A 25384-nucleotide genomic window follows, 5' to 3' on the forward strand; every position below is an offset into this window, starting at 1 on the left:
TCTGAAAGTTTTATAAGAGACTCCAAAGAGCTGTAAATAGTGATTAAATCTCTCCTCTCTTAACAAGCTCAATTCTTAACTCTGGTTTCATTCATTTTTTGACTCCAATAATTCATGGGGTCGCAAAGAGTTGGACATGACTGAGCGACTAAACTGAACTGAACTGAGATTAGAAAACAAAATGACTTGGAGGGAGAAGCCCAATATAATATAAATATTACAATTATAACTTTCAGGTACTGTGGAATAGGATAAAACATTCAGAATCACGTCAAAAATAAAGATAACCAATATTATGTCTCTAAAACAGGCTCTTAAAAGTCTGAAAATCTACATACTTCTTAAACTCAAACTTATGTCAGATCTTAGACATAAGTTTAAATTAACCATTAGTTTTACAAAGATTTATCAAAAAACTTGGTATATGCAAGACACTAAATAAAGTTTGAAGCCTACAAAAGTGAGTAAATTTCTATTTTCTGGGAATTCCCTGTTGAGGTCAATACAAAACAGTGCAATGCAGAAGTTCTAGGCTGAATATATAGAGAGATGTACAGCAGCATGGGGCAGCAACTAACTTAGCCTAGGACATGAAGGCAGGGACCAAGAGCAAGAGTGAGCTCAATGGTACCTTGAAAGATGAGAATGCCAGGTGGCAAAGAGGGTAGTAGAGTAAATTCAAGGCAGAAGGAACTGCAAGTCTAAAAACCGAAGACACAGGGAATGAAAACAGGTGAAGAAAAGTAACATCTCCAGGAGTGTGGGAGTTGGGATTCCAAACTGACAGCTTTATATATTCTTTGCGTTGTGAGATAACGTGAAAATGAAATGGTTGGGGACAGAGGAAAAATGAGAAGTAATAAAAATGAAAAAACAACCTTAGAAAAATAAATCAAAACCTTATAAAATAAATAGGTAATTTTTAGAAGTAGAAGGAATTGTTCTAAAAGCAGCAATCTACAAGCACTTTCTGTTAAATAAAAATGATCTATTCCTACCCTCAGAAAAACTCTTATTTTCCCCTTCCCTTGACTATCTGTGTGTACAACCTAACATTGTGTACAACAATTTCACTCTGACCTGTCTCTTCTTTCTGATTACTAAAATTTTACCCATTTTCCAGCAACTTCTTCCAAGGAAGTTCTCCTAAAAGGATCAGCATGTCCGTAATCTCCCCTGAAATCCTAATTTTTGTTAGTTAGCAAGTGGGGAGGAGAGAGGTTGATAATAGTTAGAGCTGGTAACACAAATTCAAAAGCAAGCCTATAAAGGTTTCGTTGGCAGGCTTGTTGTATTACTAAAGGAGATGTATGTGGGGCTTGTGGCCAGTGGAAAAGCACAAACCCAGCCTATGTGTATAAAATGCACACGTGTGTGCACACACACACAATTCAAGCTTGCTGTCACTTTGTCTGAATGGATTTTTTTTCCAATGCCTTAGCAAGAAGTCCTCCTACAGTAAACCTAAAAGATGATTATCTTGTCAAGAAGTTCTCAACCAGGGGTATTCTGCCCCATAAAGGAGAGTTGGCAATACGTGAAGACATTTTTGGTTATCACAACTTGGGGAGGGGCGGCTCTTAGTATCTGGTGGGTAGAGGCAAGGGATGCTGCTAAACATCCCCCACTGCACCAGAAGCACCCCCTTAACAAGAATTACCCAGTTTCAAAACACTAATACTGATGAGGCTGAGAATCCTGATTCAGTCACCATGTAAATTATTGCCATGACAAAGATTCCCTTAAGGAAGCTTATTCTTTTATCAAGCAGTTTTTATTGCCACAAAGTTTTGTTTCTCATCTAGAATTAAAAAAAAAAAAAACACCAAAAAACCTCTTTCTGAACCACAGTTGGTTTAATCTGCAGATGTGGAACCTGAAGATACAGAGGGCTGAGTAAGTTTTGAATACCCCAGGCTGATGACAAGCTCTGAAAACTGCGTCTATCTCTTTATTCTTTGCATTCCTCTCAGGACCTGGTACAGTCACCATAAACATGTTCTGTGAAAAATTAAATACAGGGGAGCTAGTAAGTATTTCTTATTCTTGTGTTGTCTAGTGCTGAATGACAAGGTATAACAAGAAACAGTTTATCTTAAGTAATATTCAGAACATATTAATACTATACCCTTGCTTTGTTTCCCTTTTTCCCCTTCTCTTCCCTTAATTTCCCTTTGTGTCTTTATTTCACACTAACATTTAAAAATTATTCCTTTTTAGTCTATCATTAAAAGGTTTTCACCTTATGCCATCTCTTTCTTTCTCCCTTTCATCATCTTCCTCTTTTTAAGTGGTATGGAAGCACATTCTATATTATTTGTTGTATTTATTGAATATAATTTCATAATAATAGCGAGTATTTACTAAATGGGACTACATGCCAAGCACTCTGTTAAGAGCTTTATATCCAAGCTCTACATCCATTAATGGCTTCCCTGGTGGCTCAGGGATAAAGAATCCGTCTGCCGCCTACAATGCAGGGGACCTGAGTTTGACCTGGGTTGGGAAGATACTCTGGAGGAGGAAATGGCAACCCACTCCAGTATTCTTGCCTGGAAAATCCCATGGACAGAGGAGCCTGGTGGGCTATGATCCATGGGGTCGAAAAAGAGTGGGACGTGACTTAGCGGATAAATAACAACATCTATTAATGTTATCTCATTTAATCCACATACCACCTAAGAGGTAAAGGAATTATTTATTAGACTCTTTTTAAAGATGAGAAATCATAGGCTTTAATATGGTAAATAATCTTACTACTGACCCACCTCGCGTAAGGTTAGAACTAGCACTTGAAACCAGAGCTAACTCTATCATGCTGCTGCTCTAATAAAGTCAGCTCCTTCTTCTCTTCCTTCCTCTATTAGTAAGGCTCCAGAGAACTTCTTTAAATGCTTTCTTAAAAATCCAAAGCAAAACAGACATATGGCTAAAGAAATACAAAAGAGTAATAACCACAGAAGCAACAACCTACATTTCCGGTCCCATTTCCCAGAGGATAGTTTTAGCTATTTGGGTTTCTAGTTCTTAATGATCACCCTTATAACTGCTGCTTATACAGTCCTAAATATTTATGTCATTACACCTGCACATTATTTGTCATGAGAGAAAATATTTATCAGCAATATCTCTTGATGCTCTACTTTAGAAATTAAGCTGTGCTTCAAAATTACTAACTTAATAATTATACAAGATGCTCATCCTAAATATTTTTTATCTCAAAAAATGGAAGTAAATTGCTTTGAAACTCTTGGTGTTAAAGGACTTTGTTATGAGCCAGCAGTCTTTAATTGAATGAGTCTTCCTTATTCTTATCAGAACAGACTAAGGATGACTTTTTGTGTCATAAAGGCCTCCCTAGTAGCTCAGATGGTAAAGCGTCTGCCTACAATGCAGGAGACCCAGGTTCGATCCCTGGGTTGGGAAGATTTCCTGGAGAAGGAAATGGCAACCCACTCCAGTACTCTTGCTTGGAAAATCCCATGGACTGAGGAGCCTGGTAGGCTACAGTCCATGGGGTCGCAAAGAGTCAGACACGACTGAGCGACTTCACTTCACTTTTGTGTCATAAAGGGTCTGGGAGTGGACCTAACACCTTTAGTGCATTGGGTTGGCCAAAAAGTTCATTTGAATTTTTCCACAACATCCTATGGAAAACTCACATCAACCTTTTGGTCCATCCAATAGCATTTGGGCTGTCTTGTTACATAGAGCTACTAGCACATCCCTTTAAAAAGGATCACCTGTAGAACAAGGGTACTCACCTGCTGTTGTCCTTGCAATCGTTGCTGAAGTTGAAGTCTAAGTTGGTTGGGTGCAGCTGGAGGTCTGTTTAGCGTCTGCCTGGGCTGCATGGCCATGCCAGGTGAAAAAGCACCTCGAGGAGGTGTTACTTGAACAGGCATAGTCCCCAGTGAAGGTTTTTGCCTGACCATGCCTTGGAAAGGGCTAGAGAGATTGGCAGTAGGCGAAGGAGAAGAATAAGGCTGGGAATAAAGGTTGGGTCTTTCTTCCATCATCAACGGTGGTGTTGCTTGCTGTGGTGGAAATCTCTCCGATAATACATCTAATCCACCTCCCTGTCAGAAAATAAGCCAGAACATTTTACAAATACATTTCTGCCAATGAATGACATGCTTCTCTATACAATTTTGGATCTGAGATCATATGAAGCTCTCCAGAAGTTTGCTATTAATACTTAAAGGAATCACTTATGAAAGTTGCTTCTGAAATGGAGTAATAGATTAATGTTTAAAATCTCAGTGAAGAGAGATGAAAATATGGTTAAAATGAAGGCCCCAAACCAATGAAATAAAGCTAAATGGTTTGAAAAGAACCTCACTGTAAAGCCTAAGAATCAACAAATGTTAAACTGAATAGATTACCATGAGAAGTAGATTCCTAAAGGAGGGATTAATTTTTCTATGTCAAATATAGAATTCATGCTTTTATCTTGTTTGAAAAGAAATTCATAGCTGACCTAACAGAATGTCATAGAGCTATGGCTTTCAAACTTTTTGACTGTTACTTATTGAAAGAAATATAATTTAAATTATGACCTACTGTTTGTGTATGTAACTGATAACAGAGTTTCATAAAACATAACTTTCCCTTTTTCTGCATTCTGATAGTCTTTATTCTACATTATTCTATCCATTAAAAAAAATGCTGGTCATGATGCACTAAATTGATTTTTTAACTACAGAGTCTCAAAAATACTAACCTGGAAGTTGGAATGTCATGGAACATATAGGCTGAAGTCTAGCATGAATGAAGGATAAATTAAGTCCTAAAATAAGAAGTAATAATATAAAATCTGGATTCTATTCTAGGGAGAGCTTCTAAGATTATGTTCCATAGTAAAAGGCTATAACTCTGTAATTATTATGACAGGCTTTTTGTTTTAAAGGCCCATTATTTAATTATTATGTATTTTGATAACTTTCACAAAGGCAAATTATAAAATAGCTACCATACAGTGAGAGTCATATGGAAAGGTCTTGCTTAAAAATAATTTTCTAGCTTTACAGGGCTGCATCATCTAAAAAATGCCAAATGTAGTAAATACCTGAACAAGCTTGTCAATTCCCAAAGCTCTGTCTAGTTCAGCTAGTTCAGTTTCATCTTTTCCACTGAGGAAGGATACCAGCTGTTCAAGAAGGGCCTTCTCATCATTTCTTCCTTCGACTGTTGTTGGTGGACAGAGAAGTTCATCTAATTGTGAACTAATACACTGGCTGAAGAGTCAAAAGATAAGAAAAATAAAGACTGATATACCAAATAAGTATTCAACCTTAAGAATACAAATATACATACACATATATGCAAATCTATTCTAGGAAATTGCCGAGATTTTTTTAAAAACCAATTCTTATGCAATGAAATTTTCTATACTTAATGTGCAGAAATTTATGAACATTTGGTATGCAGCTTGAATATATTTTTAATTATTTTGTCAATCACTGAACTTTGTTTCTACATTCTTCATGTTAGCTTACAGAAATAGCCTGAAAAATTAACCAAACATAGTTAAGAGAAAATAATTTTTAATAGAAGTAAAAAATAAAAATCAACCAAAAACTAAAAAAAAAAAAATCATTTAGTCTAATTAAAAATTTATACTATTTATTCTATTTATATTCTATAGGTGCAATTAATTATTGATAATTGAACCATACAAAAACAGTACATATTATATATATTACTTAACTTTCAAGGATGATCAAATCATGCTGATAACATGACAAAAGAAATCAAAGTAGAAAAATGCTCAGTGTAACCAACACTCAGTGTTAACCAACAAATTGTTGATCACATGTAGGAAATACATAGTCTAATCCAATTGATATCAATTGATGCATAAAACTTAAAGATATATAGAAAATTACACTAGTACTAATACTACTTCTATAATGATAAGGATTCTTCTTTGGGGAAGGTAAACAAGGCTAGAGGTCATAATTAAGGCTTCACACTCAATGCTACCTAGTTACCCTTTGGTTGCTATATATGAGATACACTATATGTGTTGGAATAAGAAATCAAATTCTACTCAAGTGGGGATACTAAGCAGATGTAGAAAGTATCTTCCCTTCTTATGTATTCTTGCTCCAAACAAAGAGAAAAGCTGGACAAAATAATTATACAACTAAGAACTCAAGAGCAATAGAGTTGTGCTGAGGCCAATTCATCTACCAGTCCCAGAAATTTTACGGTAATCAATCAAAGCAAAGTAAGAGATGAAAAATAAAGCTGCATACTATATCAATCTCTTGGTAATTAAAATATACACTAGTCTTTCAGTCATGCAGTAAATAAATCTGTTTGATTTGGTGTCCTCCCCCATCCTTTTCATTAAACCTTCACCTTCCATTAATATCTATAAAACACCAATACAAACTGGAATCTAGTTTGGGAAAAGCAGTTCTTTGCTGTAGAAGATGGTATCTGTTACTTGATAATATACAAAACGTACTACTCACTCTTCTGGCTTATTCTGGTTTACAGCTGTCACTGTATTATTTGCCCATGGAATCTGATCACCAGTTCCTGGTTGTCCAAACTGGTTATCAATTGCTTCTAGTTCCAGTTCAGGTAATCCTGGTTAAAGAAAGAAAGGTAAGAAGTCAGGATGTATTAAAACAGAAGATAAGATGATAATATTTTTCAGAAGTAATACATTAAATAGTAGAGTGAGATTTCCCCTATAAAATACTACCTCAATGATACAAAGGTCACTTATTCAGAAACTTACTCTATCTAGAATGTGACATAATAACAGGTAAATGAAAGGGTGAGAAAAGTTCTTTGAATCAAACAGAATCTGGACTTCCTTGGTTGTCCAGTGGCTAAGACTCCATGCTCCCAATGTGGGGAGCCCAGGTTCGATTCCTGGTTGGGGAACTAGACCCTACATGCCACAACTAAGACTCAGCACAACCAAATAAATAAGTAAACAAAATAAATGCAAAGAAAATGTGACGTTAAAGGTTTTTATACATTACCATAAGAGAATCACTTAGAACTTCTTCAGAAATTACTGATTTTAAAGATGATCATAACAATTTCAGTTAACTGCTCTTTCAGTCTATACCCTGTTCAGTTCAGTCGCTCAGTTGTGTCCGACTCTTTGTGACCCCATGAATCGCAGCACGCCAGGCCTCCCTGTCCATCACCATCTCCCGGAGTTCACCCAAACTCATGTGCATCGAGTTGGTGATGACATCCAGCCATCTCATCCTCTGTTGTCCCCTTCTCCTCCTGCCCCCAATCCCTCCCAGCATATAATATGCTATAAGTAGGGACAGTGCTACTGTCATGAAGTGTTTGAGAGATGCAAGTAAAAGATAAACTATGCTCTATAAAAGGCAGAATCAGAAGCTAAAGTGCACTGCAAACTGGGGCCATTTAGTAAATGGACAAAACTCTACAGTGGTTAACTGAGAATATAGCTGTACAATAATGGTATGATAATTGTTGTCTATAATGATGACAAATGAAAAAAAGAGGTTGAATTACGCTTTACGGTGTAGTGGTAAAGAATTCGCCTGCCAATACAAGAGACACAGGAGATGCAGCTTTGATCCTTGGGGCGGGAAGATCTTCTGGAGTAGAAATGGCAACCCACTCTAGTATTCTTGCCTGGAGAATGTCATGGACAGAAGAACCTGGTGAGCTACAGTCCCAGGGGTTGCAAAGAATGGGGCACAACCAAGCAGAGCACTACAGTACAATGGAAGACGGTAGTATGTACAATTTTTTTGAAAGCTTTGATTACTTCTGTACTACTTATATTAGGGAAAAAACTGTAAAGAACCTAAATTCCAGAAATTCATTGATTAATGGATTATGGTATAGATATTTATAACATGCTGATAAATGAAAAAGGAAAAAAGTATAATCCAATACATTATGTTCAGGATGAGTCTATTCTTATAACAGAATATTATAAAATTTCTATATATTAATAGAAAAAATCTGGTAAGCTATATATTCTTAGTAGATTTTAGGTTGTGAGACTAAGGATTACTTTATTTTCTTTTAATGTTTCTGATGGCTATTTGTAATCTTGAAAAGGAATAAAATTTATATGTAGAAGCCCTAACCTCTAGTACCTCAGAATGTCATTATATTTGGCAACAAGGCTTTGAGTGAAGTGATTAAGAATTGTCAGGGTGGCTCTTCTTCAAACACTTCAATGTAACTGGTGTTATAAGAAGAGGTGATTAGGACACAGATGACACAGACAGAGAGATGACCATGAGGACAGCAAGAAGAAAGCTATCTACAAGCTAGTGAGAGAGGCATCAGAAGACAGCAGACCTACTGACCCTCCTCAACCTGAACTTTCAGCCTTCAGCTTGTGAGAAAATAAATGTCTGTTGTTGAAGTCACTGGTCTGTGGTATTTTCTTATTATGGCAGCCCTAGTAAACTAACAAAAACTAAAAATGCCTTAGTGGCTTACGAAAATATACAATTAGGTAGAATTCCTCATTTTAATGAATGGAGATAAGTAGATTTAAGGATGCCCCTCCAACTTATTTAATGCTGATAATTATTAACTGCCTAAAACATGTTAGGCTCACTTAATCTAACTTGACTACATATTGAAATATACTCATATTTAGTATGAATGAAATATAGGAGTGCACATAAACGCACATTCACTTCTAAATACAAAAAATTATAGTTTGCAATTAAACTTGTCTTCTCTAGCATGACAAATGATTCAGAAATCAAATTCTGTATGATTCTGGGGGAAAAAAAGCAAAAAAGTACCAAACAACAACAATAAAAGGTGAAGGGAAAGTAATCACTTAATTCTTCTCAATCAGAAAGTTGGTCAGAGAAGATTATCTGAAGTTGTCCCTTTGCTCTGCTCCACACAATAATTCCTGTCTTATTCCACTTTAGAAATCTAACATAAACAAAATCATTATATTTAAAAGTCAAAGAAAATTTACATGGCTGTCTACCATCTAGACTTAGTATCATAGAATAGTTTATTTGACTCAGTAACAGGACATAGTATCTCACAGTAGTCTTGAGGGGAAAAAAGGTTACGAAAACAAGTTGGATAAAATATTTTCAAAATAAAGTAAGATTATTGTGCTAAATTTGGTGACTAGGGGAAAAAACCCAATCAATCATTGATTCAATTAAAAGTTTTGTTTGCATAGGCTATATACTTAAAAGCAGCTGTTTTTTATTCTAAAAGTCACTTTAACATTTTAGGACTTCTTTTAGAAACTGACTTCTTTAAAAAAAACAATTCAATTTGCTGGAATGTTTTACAAAATACACAATTTATCTCTCTTTATCCAGGGAATAAACCTACTACTTTGGGTCATGTTTGTGTTTCTGTTACAAACCTGAGTAAGTATGTATATATGTTACACAAGATAGGCACAGTGATTTTTAAAGGGACACATTACTGTGTTTACTAGTCTCTGCTGGAGAAGGCAATGGCACCCCACTCCATGCACTGGAGAAGGAAATGGCAACCCACTCCAGTGTTCCTGCTTGGAGAATCCCAAGGACGGGGGAGCCTGGTGGGCTGCCGTCTATGGGGTCGCAGAGTCGGACATGACTGAAGTGATTTAGCAGCTGGAGAGAAGCAGCTGATGTGGGGGTAGAAAACAAGCTATTAGGGACTCCTGATCAAGTTGTTAATTTTTTTTTTAATAATCTGTGCAAAGGATTCAGCATCATATTTTCTCCATTTTAAATATGGTTAAAATAAAATCTTTTATCCCCATTAGCCATAGTGATTTCAGTTAAACAAACAAACAAACCCTTATATTATTAAAAAATTTATAAACTCCTTCTCCTTCAATAGAAAGCATTGTTAAATCAAGAGAGTGACTTTTTGCACATTTTGCTCCACTAAGAGTTGATTCAGCATCTAGTGATTCTGATGTTCACAGTTAATTTTCTTCAGCTGTTGATAAAGAGATTCTGGTTCAGTTTCGTGTTACATTTGGCTGTTAACTATGCACAGCAGCTAGTGTTTTATTCGACTAATTTCTCTACTATACAAAAAGAACTATAAATCAGTAAGATAAAAACTGAATAACCCAGTAGATAACAGGTCACAAAAAAGCACTGGAAAGTGATCAACCTAATTTCACAATAAAAGAAATACATATTAAAACTACACTGAGATACTTTAAAAACTCATCAGATTGGCAAAGATGAAAAAGTGCATAATTCAAACTATTAGAAAGGATGTGTAGAAAGAAGAACATTATCACGGTGTAAACTGGCATAAGAAAGGCCATTTGGCAAAATCCATCTATGCTTTGACCCAGCAATTCTGTTCAGAATTTACAGTTCAGATATACTCTTAGATGTGGTCAACTATCTGTACTATGTAAGATTATTAATTATAGTCCTGCAGTAGCAAAACATGCCTACCAATAGTCACAACACATTAAACACAACCTCAAAAACAGGGAACTAAAAATGGATTTTTTTAAATACTGAAAATGTTTTATGTGAAACATTAATTTTTAGTTATACAACACTCAGTTTATTACAGATTAATAAATTAAAAAAAATTTTAAACCTCAGAATGTGTATGTTCACAGAACAAAAAAATGAGCAGGAGGTCATTCATTCACTTCAGTAGTGTTGCCAGTGTTCAAATATTTTTGGAATTCTTCTAGAACTGTCTTATCTAGTATACAAGCCCTTCAAGAAAATACTTCTAACTACATCTAAGTTTGATTCTGATTTTTAAACAAGTATTATTCTTTTTGGATCAACAAATTTGGCTCCAAATTACTTCACAAAACTTCAAAAGTCAAATCCACCTTTAAAATATAGGAATTTGAAGACGGACAAAAAGACATGGCAGAGGTTTTGAAGGTACTGCTAAGAGAGCACATTATATATGTTTTGATCAAGATCTTCCTAAATTCTTTTAATGTGCTCTTATAGTACATTTCTAACAAAATTACTTAAGTCACATGGTCACACTGCATGTGTGTGTGTGTGTGTGTGTGTGTGTGTGTGTGTGTGTGTGTGTGTGCCTATAAACAATGTGTTTTGAAACCAGGCAGGCTGAAATTTAAATCCTGGTTCTGTGTACACTAACTGGATAACTTTGGGCAAGTTTTTATCTGTGTGTGTGTGTGTTTTCTTTCTTTGGACCTTAGTTTTCTTGTACATAAGTAGATCTATGGAACATTTTTGGTTCAATGTGACAGATTTACCATCTATTTTATTCTACACCCAAAATTTTCATGGAAATAAAGGTAATTGAAAGGGGACAATAAATCTACAGCTGAAGGAGAGGTAAAAGCAGTAACATGGTAGCTGACTAGAACAATGAAAACAAAACAGATGGAAAGATAAAACTAATGGAGTTTACCTAAACTAAAACACTTACATTAGGACAAAGGGGGAGACTTTCCAAAAGAGGGAGTTACTCAGAGGGACACCAGAACAACTCCAGGCTCAGTGGTCATTTGAGCAAGTAAAGGAACAGGCCACGGGTGATTGCCGGGATAATTAAAGGACAACTGAACAGCTGTCACCAGGCCCTGCTCTGAGTGCAGCTGACTCTGGCATCTGCCCATGGGATTAAAGTGGTGAGGACATGACTCAGTGTGGGAGTTCTGCCCAGGGAATCTCCCAAAGTGGGTGTGAGGGCTGCCACGAGGGATTTCCCTCTCACCAGCCCCCACTCCTTCACAACAACAACTGAGCATCAGGGCTTCTATAATCAGAACCTACACTCCCTGCCAGAGCAAAAGGGCCTCCACTCTAGCTGAAGAGACACTCTAGCTACCACGGTGTTTCCTTCTAAGTCTTTTTCAGTATACGTACACAAACAGCCCTGGTTCACCAAAACATTCAAGAAAAGTCAACAGCAGGAAGGAAAGATGGCAAATTTAACAAAGAAACAAACTTTGAGGAACAAAAAGATTGTTACAGAAAACGGATGCACCCTAAAGTACGCCAAAATTATCAATACACAGATTTAAAAGTCTATCGTATATATAAAAGGCAATAGACTTCTATGAAAAAAATTTCCACACACATGATCACTACAATTTAAAGAACTCAACAGACTGACTGAGGAGCAGGATGGATATGGTTGAAGATTCAGTTTTGATCTGGAAAATCTGGCCCAGAGATTCTCTCATAATACAGTGCATATGGGCAACAGCAAGGTAAGTGTGACAGAAAAGATAAGTGACATGGCAGATAGATCCAGGAGTTCGAATAGGTGGTGAATAGTTCAACTGTCCTATGCAAGACCTTTGGGCACAAAGTTAAGGCGTGGAATCAGCCATCTGATAATGGAGTCTGGCTCGGGTGAAAGGTAGTGGCGGACAGTGTAGAGGCTAGAGGTGGCAGAGACTCAGAAGCTATTCTCTTCCCTTTGTGAGTTATTACATTTTTGCCCTCATCTTCTTTTTTCTTTCTCCAGTCCTTTGTCCTCTTTTCCTTTCTCTTCTCCTTGTTTCTTTCTTGTTTGCATGGAAACACAGTCTGCAGCGATCACCCTCTCCTCATTTACCTCATTTCACTCCTCTCTCTCTGGCTTTCAGCAACACTACAGCCCAAGGTTTAACAGATTCTGGCCTCAGTTCAGTTAGTTCAGTCACTCAGTCTGAATGGACTGACAACCTACTCAGATCAGTTCAGTTCAGTCACTCAGTTGTGTCTGACTCTTTGCAACCCCATGGACTGCAGCACGCCAGGCTTTCCTGTCCATCACCACCTCCCAGAGCTTACTCAACTCATGTCCATCAAGTCGGTGATGCCATCCAATCATCTCACATTCTGTTGTCCCCTTCTCCTCCAGCCTTCAATATTTCCCAGCATCAGGGTCTTTCCTGATGAGTTGGTTCTTCACATCAGGTGGCCAAAGTACTGAAGTTTCAGCTTCAGCATCAGTCCTTCAAATGAATATTCAGGACTGATTTCCTTTAGGATTGACTGGTTGGATCTCCTTGCAGTCCAAGAGACTCTCAAGAGTCTTCTCCAATACCACAGTTCAAAAGCATCAATTCTTCAATGCTCAGCTTTCTTTATAGTTCAACTCTCACATCTGTACATGACTACTGGAAAAACCATAGCTTTGACTAGACAGACCTTTGTTGGCAAAGTAATATATCTGCCTTTTAATATGCTATCTAGGTTTGTCATAGCTTTTCTTCCAAGGAGCAAGTGTCTGGCCTATTTACAAACTTTTCCAGGTGGTGCTAGTGGTAAAGAATCCGCCTGACAATGCAGGAGAGGCAAGAGATGCAGGTTCAATCCCTGGGTTGAGAAGATACCCTAGAGGAGAAAATGACAACCTATCCCAGTATTCTTGCCTAGAAAATCCCATAGACAGAGGAGCCTGGTGGGCTACAGTCCATGGGGTCTCAAAGAGCTGGACATGACTGACTGACTGAGCTCATGTACATAAAGCTGTTTTCAGGGGAGGAAATCTCAAGACAGAAAAAGGAGCTATTTGACTCCTTTTGAGTCTGCGGCACCACTGGCCGCAGACTCAAGATGGATTATTAATGAAAAACATTCCACTTTCACAGACTGGAGAGCTAGAAGACACTGTCTGTTTTTATTAACTTTAATTTTCATCAAATTAACACATATACAAAACTTCAAAAGTCAGAACCAAAAGGTCTATGAATAGAGTAATTTTCTGTCTTGCCCCTTCTGACCCTTTGATTACTCCCCTTTCAACAGAGACAACCATTCCTAACTTGTCTGTTTTCTTTGGCATCTGCCAATTTCTAAAATATCTCCATTTTAAGTTTCTGAGTCCCCATCACGATAGATGGGGCTTCAGTTTCCTCACATCTACCACTCTTACTACTTCCTATGCTCCCAATTCCCTAACAGAGATTACTGCTTTTTTTTTAAGACAAAATATTAATATTGAGATTCTTAGGACTACACAAATATTACTTACTGCTAAGTCATATTGTATACAAACATCCCTTCTTATATCATGCTTTTATTTTTCTTGAGTTAACAATTAGTTTATTTTTTTCATTTTCCTACTTTTCTGGGAGACTTTTTCAGATCCTTCAACATTTTTGACATAAATCTATCAATAGTCTTTTCTATAAACTCAGAGAGAAATTTCATTTCTTCCTTGGAGGCCGTCTTTTCAGAAGACTTGGGCCTGCTACTCCAATTTACATGTGTTGTTCTCTAATCTGGCTGGTCACCTATCATTCCTGGACTTCTTTTCAGATCCTCTGTTTCCCTGGACCCTGTAAGCCTCTCTTTTCTGGTTTTCTCCCTTGCTGAAGTATGGGTTGGCAAAAAAGTTTGTCAGAAAATCCGAATGAACTTTTTGGCCAATCCAATATATCTTCAAGGGCCTTAACTAGAGAAGGTAAAAATACTATGCAAGTATTTGTGCCCTTTTATATCCAAAAATGTTTTTATTTCAGCCTTCACAACTACTGGAAGTTGGATGCCTGATTACAGGTCAGAAATCATTCTAACTGCTGGTATTTCTAAAGTAAACTTTATTAATATAGAGTTTATATAAAACAATATGTACTGATTTTCAGTGCACAGTTCAATAAACTTGGCAAAAGTATAAACCCATACATAATCTTCCACCTCAATCAGGAAAACAGAATATTTCTATCACCTTTAAAAATTCCCTCCGGCTCCTTGCTATCAATCCTCCCTACTTTTACCCCACCACAGGCAACCAATGATCTTCACTTTTTTCACTCATCACATTCTTGAGAATCATTCATGCCCTGCACTAACAGTCCCTTCCTTTTCACTGCTGAGCAGTATTTCATTTTATAAATAAGCCATTTCCTTGTTGATGAACATTCAAACTGTTTCCACGTTGAGACTACCATGAATAAAGCTATGTGAATATTTGTGGTCAAGTTTTTGATGAACACATGCTTTCATTTGGCTCTGTCTCCAATAACTAAGAACTGAATTGCTGGGTCACATGGTAAATTTAAGAGAAATGGCTGAACAATTTTCCAAATCTGTTTTACCCTTTTACATTGCTACCAGCAACACCAAAGTTCAAGTTGCCCCACATCTTTGCCATCATTTTGTTTTGTCAGTTTTTTAAATGCTAGATATTTCAATGAGTATGTAGCAGTACTGCATTATAGTTTTAATTCACATTTCCTTGATGGTTAAAAACACTGACCATCTTCTTATGTGCTTACTTGCAACTTTCATATCTTCTTTTATGAAATATATTTTAAAATTCTTTGCCCATTTTTTAGATCGGGCTGTTTCCCCTATTATTAACATCTTACATTAGTGTGGTATATTTGTTAGAATTGATGAACACTGGCACATTTTCATTAAATAAAGCCCACAGTTTACATTAGGGTTCACTCTGCATTGCTAATTCTAGCGGTTTTGATAAATGTAAAATAACATGTATCCACCATTACAGTATCATACAGAATAGTTTCACTGCTCTAAAAATTACACATGTTCCACCGATTTATCCCTCTCCAATCCAATCATTTATCTTTTTACTGTCTCTAGTTTTGCCTTTTCCAAAATGCCATATAGTTGGAATCATAAAGTACGTAACCTTTTCAGGTTGGTTTCCTCCACTCAGCAATATTCATTTAAGGTTTCTCCATGTCTTTCTGTGGCTTGATAGCTTCCAAGTTTTGGTCATTACAATTCACTGTATACAATTCACAGCTCTCTGTAAGCTTTTAGAATCTTTATCTCTGATGTTTTAGAATTATATGATAATAAGTTTTGGTACAGGTCTTTTGTGTGTGTGTGTGTGTTGAATACTTGTTGAATCATTTCACTTTGAAGAATTATGTTCTTCAGTTTTAGAAAATCCTTTGTTTGTTTGTTTGTTTGAAAATATCTTCTTTTCCATCTTCCCCCCTCATGCATACTGCATGGTACGTCACTTCAGTCATGTCTGACTCTGTGCAACCCTATGGCCTACAGCCCTTCAGGCTCCTCTGTCCATAGGATTCTCCAGGGATTGAACCCACGTCTCTTGTGTCTCCTGCATTGGCAGGCAGGTTCTTTACCATAGCACCACCTGGAAAGCTCTTTTCCCCCCTCACTGTTTCTGAAATTTTTATTAGTTGCTATTGGCTCTCGTAGGTCAACCTAACTTTTTCTTGCCTACTTTCTATTTGTCTTTCGCTTTCTCTGAAAGATTTTCTCAGTCTTATTTCCTAATATTTCTCTTGAAATTTAAAAATTTTGGATATCTAATTTCCAAAAGTCCTTTCTTGCTTTTGTCCTTTTTTCTTCATGGATGATGTATCTTTTCAAAAACTGTTAGTCCATATACTCATTATATATTTCCACTGTATACTCTTTTTATCTGGTTAGTTTGCTCTCTTTTATGTTACAGGCTTCAAGTCCTGATGGTCTTTGGCTGTGTTTGTTCTAAACAGATACAGTGTTCTAAAACACTGACTGGCTGGGTTCTGTGTAAGGCTTGTGCCTGCTTGTAGCCTTCACTGTTGGACACTTATTACTGTTATTTTATTTATTTTTAGTTTTTGGTCATGTCATTTGGCATGTGGGATCTTAGTTCTCTGAGCAGGGGTCGAACCTGTGCCCCCTGCATTGGAAGCACAGAGTCTTAACTACCAGACCATCAGGTAAGTCCCACTATTGGATATTTAAGATGGCAGCATGACCTTTGCACTTTAGGGATTTCCCCATAAATACCCACATCCCAACATCTTCTTTTGGCCATGTGGTATCTCTCAAGATAACTCCTCCAGTTTCCCACAACAGAAGGGGAAGGACCAGGATCGAACCAATCAATTCACAAACTCTTATTTTATCTCCTTTTGGCCTTATACCTCATTGTTTCCCTACCTGTGCCTGATATCCCAGAGTCTAGAGTCTAATTTCAATTAGAAGACTTCTGAAATCATTTCATCTAATTCTTATGTTACAATAATAAAAGAGCTGAATCACTGGAAAAGACCCGACTCACTGGAAAAGACCCCAGTACTAGGAAGGATCGAAGGCAGGAGGAGAAGGGGACGACAGAGGCCGAGAGTTGGATGGCCTCACCGACTCAACGGACATGAGTCTGTGCAAGCTCCAGGAGATGGCGAAGGAGAGGGGAGCCTGGCGTGCTGCAGTGTGTGGGGTCACAAAGAGTCGGGCACGACTTAAACAACTGAACAACAAATCCTTATTTTGTAGATAAAGAGAATGAGGCTCAGAACATTCTTTTGCTGAAGGTATAGCTGTTATTAATAATAAATGGGAAATGTGAGACTTCAACCTAGGCTCCTGCTCTCATCTGGTGTTCTGGTCAGCTGAAAAACTGCTTCCCAAAATGTCAGAGATGATCTGAGGTTTTTCTTTCCAAATGCCTAGAAATCTTGGTAAGCTTTCAGGAATTGTGTCATGATAGCTAAAAGCTGAGGTATGACTGAAATAAACAAGCCCCACATCTGGTCCCATGAGATGAGGGATAGGCAAATTTTGAAAGTGAGCTGGTTAGTTTCCTTTACTTTCAAGGTCACACAATGGAATTATCACCACTATTTTTTTCAACTTCAAATCTGACAGGTGAAAATAATATAATAGCTCTAGCTTCATGAACTGGAAATATACTATTCAAAGTGTCTCTTAAGTAGGAAAATATTAACATGGGCGAGAGCAGTCATGACCTATTTCAACACAGTTGTCTCCATGAAAAACTCATTCTGTGGGGTGACACATATTACTTGACAAAAGGAATTCCATAATCAAGAAAAGTTTGGTAAATGTTGGGTTAAAGAAATATTTAAATTTAAATCATAAGATAGGCAACAAGAAAAGCAAAAAAATTAAAAAACTAAACTAGTTTCTCTAACACAGGACTTCATAAAACCTCTAATATACACTAAGGAATGGTATATATGTCATGAAGCATTTATCCAGTATATGTCAGCACAAAATACTTTTCTTCACAATTTATGGAACTAGTGTTCAAGAAAGACACTTTAGAAACATAATCTGACCCAACATTATACTTCTGAAAGTCCTACTCTGGAAGGGTTGGGTGAGAACATAAAATTACTCTTAATATCAACTGCTCACCTTAAAATTACCTATTAAAAAGTAGAGACTATACTATAACTTAAAATACACAAGATGAGTGACATTCATATATCTAAAATTAACTATATACTACTTACTGTGGCATTAATGAAAAGATACTTCACTCCCAATAAACAAAAGGTCCACACAATAATTATGAGAGACAAAGCTCTAATCCATATCATCATTAAACATTTACAATGAAGTTCTGTCCCCAACACATACTGTTCAGCCTGGAAGTGGGCCTGGCAGTGGTGGACTGAAGTGCAGATGGCAGGATCTCTGATTTGATGGCCACATTGGTGACTGCACCATCCATCCTCTCTGTCTCACATAAGCCTGGCAATTGTGGTGCCTTCTCCAGCGTGGGTAGTAACTGATCAAACTGGTCAAGGTCAGCTGTAAACTAAGAATGGAAACCAAAGTTAGAGGAAGCACATTCTACACTTTCACCTGAAAGAAAGTAGAAAACAAGTTGTTCCTTTAAAATATATGAATTGAGTGTGACTATGAGAGAATGAAGAAAGAAGAAATAATTAGAAAGACTGGGGCCTCAATGAAATAGCATGACCTAACACTGGAACAAAATGTGGAAGTTTATGGTACTGATATACTGCAGGATATAAGACAACATACACACACTGCTTATCTATTATATTTTGGTATAAAATGTACACACTGGAAAAAGATTGAACTGGAAAGCGATATTGAGAGTACTCTGTTAATGACAATAACATCATGAGTGATTTTTTCCTGTCATATTTTTCAAAATTTTATAAAATGGTTACTTTATGAAGGAGTAAAAAATATATTTACATTGACATACTTTTTAAAAATAATTTCTTAAAGTTTGCGAAATTTTTTTAATGAATATTAGCTTCAAATATCCCAGAAAGGTCACTTCCCATTTAAAGACTTAACAGAGTAGGAAATGTATTTTCTATCATAGGTAGGGAGTTCTTACATCTGTCTGTGGCTAGGCATAGGAGACAATTGACCTTTATTTCACAACATTATTCCATGACGGTTACCTGAAGATAATTCATAAACATAAAATGTCTAGCTGTTTGGGTTTTATTACTTGATTCAACTAAAATTTCTTCCTAGATTGTAGAATTATATGTACATATTTTTTTAAACGTCTGGCTTCTTTCACATTACATTTCTGAAGTTTAGACATGCTGTTCCAGGTAGTAGCAGTTCATTTTGCTTCTGTTGCTGAATAGTGTCCCACTGTATGAATATGCTACAATATATATTTATCAATTCTAGTGACGGATTTGGGAATTTTTCTGGTTTGGGGCTAATATAAGTAAAACTACTATGACTATTTTTAAACACATCTTTTGTGGCATGTGCAAAAACTACTAATCAAAAAGGAAAAAACTGACAATTTGGAGTCTACATTAAAATGAAGAACTTCACTTCATCAAAAAGCACCATTAACAGAGAGAAAGGGCAAGACACAGTATAGAGAAGACATCTGTAAATATATAACCAATGAATGACTCGCCCAAAATGTGTAAAGAACTCTTACACATCAATAGGAAAAATACAACATATTGGGAAAATGGGCAAAACACTTCGACAGACTATTTACAAAAGAAAACATTCAAATGACCAATAAATACTTATTGTGTGCTAAGTCGCTTCAATAATGTACAACTGTTTGTAACCCGATGGACTGTAGCCAACCAGGCTCCACTGTCCATGGGATTCTCCAGGCAAGAATACTGGAGTGCGTTGCCATGCCCTCCTCCAGGGGATCTTCCCGACCCAGGGATCGAACATGTATCTCTGTCTCCTGCATTGGCAGGAGGGTTCTTTACTACTAGTGCCACTTGGGAAGCCCAGATATTTATTAGGGGAAGGCAAATTAAAACTATGAAATAGCACTACACAGATCCCAGAATGGCTAGAAGTTAAAAAGATAGACAACACCAAGTATTAATAAGGACATGGAACAACTAGAAGGAATTCTCATACCCTGGAAAAACTGGCATTATCTGCTAAAGATGAACACACACATATTTTATGATCCTGTAATTCCCCTCCCCAGGTATAAACTCAGCAGAAGTGCATGTATGTACACCAAAACAGATGTGCCAAGATAGTGTACAATGGCATTTTCTTGAAGCTGTTACTTTTGAAGTCAATTTTAAAGACTGAGAATTTTAATGTTGTTATTTAAAGCTATTATGTAGCTTAGAAACATGACATTAGTTTAGCTGTACCAAGAAACATAGGACAACCTTCTCGAAGAGTATATGTGTAAAGAAATAACCAAAACAGTGTTATTACGAATAGTAAATAGCGACAATACAGAGACTCTGAGCATTCGAGGAAAAGAATGTCTAACTAGAGCTACTGCAGGAAGCTTTACAGAAATGATTGTGTATTGTGTGTGAACGATTGTGAACTGTGTTTAAAGGATGAGTAGAAGTTCAGCAGACATAGAAAAGAGAGCAAAGCAGAAGATGCTTAGAAGAGATATGGCTTATCCCAGGAATAGGAAGGGCTTCCATGTACCTAGAATGTAGTATGCCTCAGAGAAGAGAGAGGCTTCTGGAAGATGAGGGCAAAAAATAAAGCTGACTCAAGAAACTCTAGGATCTATACATACTAAGTGTGAATTTGGTTTCACAAGGAAGAATCTTATTAATAAACTGCTTTGTAAATACATTTTCAGCTATTTCATGGATGTCTATATTCTTTCTAAATAATGCATAAGCTTCTAGCGGGGAGGAATAACATTTTCTGCTTTTCTTAAATTCCTTCAGAATCCACTGCAATTATTCAATAAATGAAGCTGCCTATCACTTTTCACCACCCGCTACCCCAGCCTAAACAAAGAGGTTCCTGATCCATAAGAATTTACACAAAGGTTTCTTTGGATTTACTTCTGTTTCAGAGCATGTTATATACCCTACTATCCAGAATACTCAAAGTCTCTATCTGATCAGGGCTGGGGGTTGAGAGTGGTTAGAGTGAGAAGGAAAATGACTTTAGAAAATGTTTCAAAGGAAATTAAATAGCAAAGCAAGCCAGACTAGGCACCCGTGTCCACCTCCTCACATTTCTCTCTCATTTCACTTACATTGGCGGTTCCCAAACTTAGTTACCTATCAGAGTTCTCTGGGAAGTCTTTAAAATACAAGTTTCTGGGCTCTATTCTGAAAGAGCTGGATTTAATAGGTGGAGAGATGAGAGGAGGGGGCATAGAAGGTATTTTTTCTAAAATCTCCAAAGATGTGAACTCTGACTTTATCGAAAGAAACATCTACTTTCTTAGAATGCCACACTAAATTTTGTAACCCTCCAAGGTTCCAAAGAGAACTTTTGAGGGCATCCTGTGGATTTTCAACCATTGGTATTAGTCTTTTAATATGTGCCCAATGGATAAGGCAAAACATAGCCTGAATCCAAATATAATCTATGCATGGAACAAAATAAAAGAAAAAAATAACTAGGAATGTTCGTTCATTCTATGAAGTAAAGAATTACCTACCTGGCTCTGTGACTCCAGTTTAATTTCCTCAGGAGCAGGTTTGGTCATGGGGGCTGGGTTTGTGTTACAAGGATCCATCTGCTCTTTCTTTTCCACCTTCACCTTTACATCATCCAGGCTCAGGTTCGGAGTGGATCTTAGATCTTTCTCATCTTTATCTAAAAGGTAGCGTAGGAGCTGATGGTCTTTTGATTCTTTTTTCTTGGAGGCATCCAGTTCCAGTTTTACACTGGAATTTCCCTGCACCTGTCCAGTCACTGACACAGAAGCAGATGCACTGTCCTTCTTATCAGGCTCCACCGACAAAGTTGTGATATCCGAGGGGCTACCCTCTTGTAAGAGACGGTGTAGGATTTTGTGCCGCTCGGTCAGTGAGCTATGAGAGGAGGGGCAAGAACCACTTGAAGAGTTAGTAGAGGCAGAGGTGGAAGTGCCTGTGCAAGAGAGTACCTCTTTGCAACTTGTGTCTATATCAGCATGCCGTAACTGCTGCTCTGCAGTCGTTGTCAAAAGCTGCACTAGTTTGTGACTGGTTTGAGAGTATTTATTGTCTCCATCTGAGAGTCTGTCATTGTTATGTAGAAGCCCAGAATCCAGAGGTTTGCTGTCATTAGAGCTGTTGTCAGACTGAATCATTTCATTTAAAATGGATGCAATCTCTTTGTTATCTTTGGATTCAGCTTTTGCTGGTTGTATATTTAATCTGCTAGGTGAATTCTGTGAGCTCATCTGCCTGAGGACTGGAGAGCTGGCAGAGAAGCCAACAGAGTTATTGGGTCCTTCATTCATACTCTGTAAAGGTGTTACTGGGATGTTAGAATAGGATCGGTTACTATTATTACAGGCAGTACTTGTCATGCTAACGGGGGAGCTTAATGTCGGAATATTAGGAGGAAATGAATTGTTTGGCATCCTGGGCCTTGTTGCCAATCCAGAACTAACTTGTCTCCTTGGAGACATGAACTGTGCAAGGGATATTCCTGTACCTTCCATAGGGGAATTATTGAGGTTTAAAGGGGGATTAGTGCTCTGGGAACTGGCCTGTCCCTGGTTTAAGGCAACACTGGCTACAATCTGATTTCCAGGTGAGCATCCAAAACTCCCTTGGCTGTTGCTAGAATTGCTATGACTGCTGCTATGAAGGTCTGAGCTCTGCTGGCGGTTTACTCTGGTGGGTACCATGTTGCTGTTGGATGGCGGCAAGGTAGATGAACGGGCCACACCATGAGCTGGAGAGATACTGGGATTGACGGAAGGGTTTACCCGGGGCACTGACATTCCAGGATTAGTGTCATCTTGAGGAGAAAGACCACTGTGTTCCCTAGACAGGGGAAAAGACATTCAGACATCGTCATTGGTTTTCATTATAATATTTTATGAAGCACATTATAAGACAAGACCATTAACCTCAATAATGTTGCAAACTATCAAGTAAAAAGCTTCTGTATTACTTTAAACTAAAGAAAACAGTGGACTGTTAGTACCATGGTGAAATGTTAGAACACTTCATGGGAAAATAATGTTTAAGATACTGCACATTTGATAATAGTTAAATGCGCAAGAAATCTTTCCTGGCCTTGGAATACTTCCAATATATATACTTTAAAACTTTACAAAATTTAATACAAATAATTAACACTACATCAGGCTTTTGGTGGAAAGAGAAACTTCCCACACTTCTGGTTACAAAGTATTTACTCATGACTCCCTTCATTATAGCTTTCAAGTATTTCAACTCCAAAGAGGAAGACTGGGTAAGGAAAATACTGTGTCACTGATGTAAAAATTAAAAAGGGTGACATGCAGACATAGCAGATGTTTTGAAAGAGAAATCACAATATGAAAAAAAGAACTGTGCTAATTCCACTCACAAGCATAAATTAAACTAAAATTAGAAAAAGCAGAATACTGAATTCAGATTTTCATCAAGTTCTTTTACTCAAATCCATAATTAGGACAACAGATTTGTGACTGGTATTACCATGTTCCAATAAGCAAATATATCAGATGAGGGAAAGATGAAGTGAGGGAAAATGTCTTTGTTTTTGTTTAATGCTAAATTTTAAATAGTTGTAAATGTAGTCTTGAATAATTCATAGGATAAAAGAATGGTTTCATGAATTTACCATATATAATAGTGTAAAACACATTTTTGAGAGGAGAACAAATTAGAGGCAGTGACATTCAAATATCTCAAGTTGATAGTTAAATAATTTGTAGCTTGGGAAACTGTCAACTTGAACTCAGAAGCCACTGAGTTTTGCCTTAATGAAAATAAAGCACTTTTAAAATTAAAAATAACAATACTAATAAACTTGTATCTTTTATAAGACCATAAGTTTATATATGGAAAGCTGGACAGTTTTAGCCATCTTTTTGGTTTTTATCCCTAAAGCATATATTCAGCCACACCTTTCCTTTCTCCCTTTTTGAACAACAAAGCTATTGTTAGGCGACAAAACTATAAAACTCAGTATGGATATGTTGATTATATTCTCACCATGCTAGTTAAATGCCTAATGTAAAACTCGTTTTCTAGCCATCAAGAGTATAAAACTTTCTTCTCTAAGAAGAGATAAGTGAACTGACTTATTTCATAAGAAACTCTCCAAATAAGTAGTACCTGTCGATGATATGAATTCCCATGATGAAAGGTTGCATGTCTGGACTTTGAGGGTAGCAAAGTTTACACTTGGTGTGGGCGCTAAGCATTGTCCCATCATTCAATATGAATCTATAGGATGGGCTGGAGGCAGTGCCACGAGTCATCACTGTTTCAAACAAAAGAGAAACCTAGTTAAAATGCTGACACTTACACTTTGGGCAGAGGAGAGTTACCAAGCCTTATTTCTACCTAGAACCTCATTTAAATGTCCTTTCAATTGCTGCCTGCTCAGACTCAAGGTATGCTTCAGATAAAGCAGATATGGGGGGGGGGGGGGGGGGGAACGATTCGGGGTAAAATATACAGTCTGAAGACAAGTTTTAATTCAGTTCTACTTGAATGGGTGCCTCCTCACAGAAGTTGTGATTATGAAGAAACCACAAACCACAAAAAAGTCAACCTAATCTTTCCCTATAATGGGGCAGCTCCTTAAATTTATTTTATAAAAGACCGAGAAGTAACTTTCTCCTCTCTCCTTTTCAGTATTATCTCTAACAAGCTTTCCCACCCCTTTAGCAGGCTGGTTTTTAAAAACAGCTTTATTGAGATATCAACAAAGCACAAAATTCACCAAGTTTTGATTAGTTTGCAGAACTCTTTAACTGAAATTCAAATTTAGTTTTTCACTCAGGAATGTGAATCAAAAAGATCCATCCTGACAAATTATTCTAGTCATATACATTATTTTTGATGTTTCAATTTAGTTTACTAATAAGCAAATTAATAATAAAGCCTCTGATTACTAATACAGAATAAAACCTAGATTAAGGCAATTGAATCACTATCTACACGAGTTACGTTTGTCTTAAGGCTTTATTAACAACAGATGAAACTCTAACTCTACTGGTTGATTTTTACAAAATACATAAAGACTACACCAGACTACTAAATAAGAAAATGTCATCAGTGTTTCAGTAATACAATAGAATTCTTTTTTAAGGAAGATTTAATAGATAGATTCAGCTACACCAAGATTAAAAATCATATTCACTAAAATATAAGAATTATTACCACAAATGACTATATAATTTAGCCTGTAATAAATGTTAGTCCTATTTTCAAAGACATTTTAGAAAGAGCTTCAATCATACTTTAAAGACATATGAAAAAGACAAAATGACCAATTGATAATTTTTGAAGCTACATATTACTTTA

The 25384-nt window shown here is 36.8% G+C and overlaps 1 protein-coding gene and 1 non-coding gene across 4 annotated transcripts in view; one reads left to right on the top strand and one right to left on the bottom strand.

The window, feature by feature from the left end:
• NCOA1 (nuclear receptor coactivator 1) overlaps nucleotides 1-25384 on the bottom strand; it is a 164786-nt gene that overhangs the window by 31169 nt on the left and 108233 nt on the right. For all 3 annotated transcript variants that reach the window (XM_052647980.1, XM_052647982.1, XM_052647981.1), the window contains 6 exons: nucleotides 24188-24335; nucleotides 21565-22885; nucleotides 18282-18462; nucleotides 6483-6600; nucleotides 5069-5237; nucleotides 3765-4079 (listed from right to left, as the gene is read on the bottom strand). In XM_052647980.1, the coding sequence (XP_052503940.1) occupies nucleotides 3765-4079; nucleotides 5069-5237; nucleotides 6483-6600; nucleotides 18282-18462; nucleotides 21565-22885; nucleotides 24188-24335 (2252 nt within the window). The remainder of the gene's footprint in view (nucleotides 1-3764; nucleotides 4080-5068; nucleotides 5238-6482; nucleotides 6601-18281; nucleotides 18463-21564; nucleotides 22886-24187; nucleotides 24336-25384) is intronic.
• On the top strand, nucleotides 3355-3426 carry TRNAC-ACA (transfer RNA cysteine (anticodon ACA)). The gene has a single exon. It is a non-coding gene; the product is annotated as a tRNA-Cys (tRNA).

The sequence above is a fragment of the Budorcas taxicolor genome, chromosome 11 (genome assembly GCF_023091745.1).
Source record: "Budorcas taxicolor isolate Tak-1 chromosome 11, Takin1.1, whole genome shotgun sequence".
Taxonomy (NCBI): Eukaryota; Metazoa; Chordata; class Mammalia; order Artiodactyla; family Bovidae; genus Budorcas; species Budorcas taxicolor.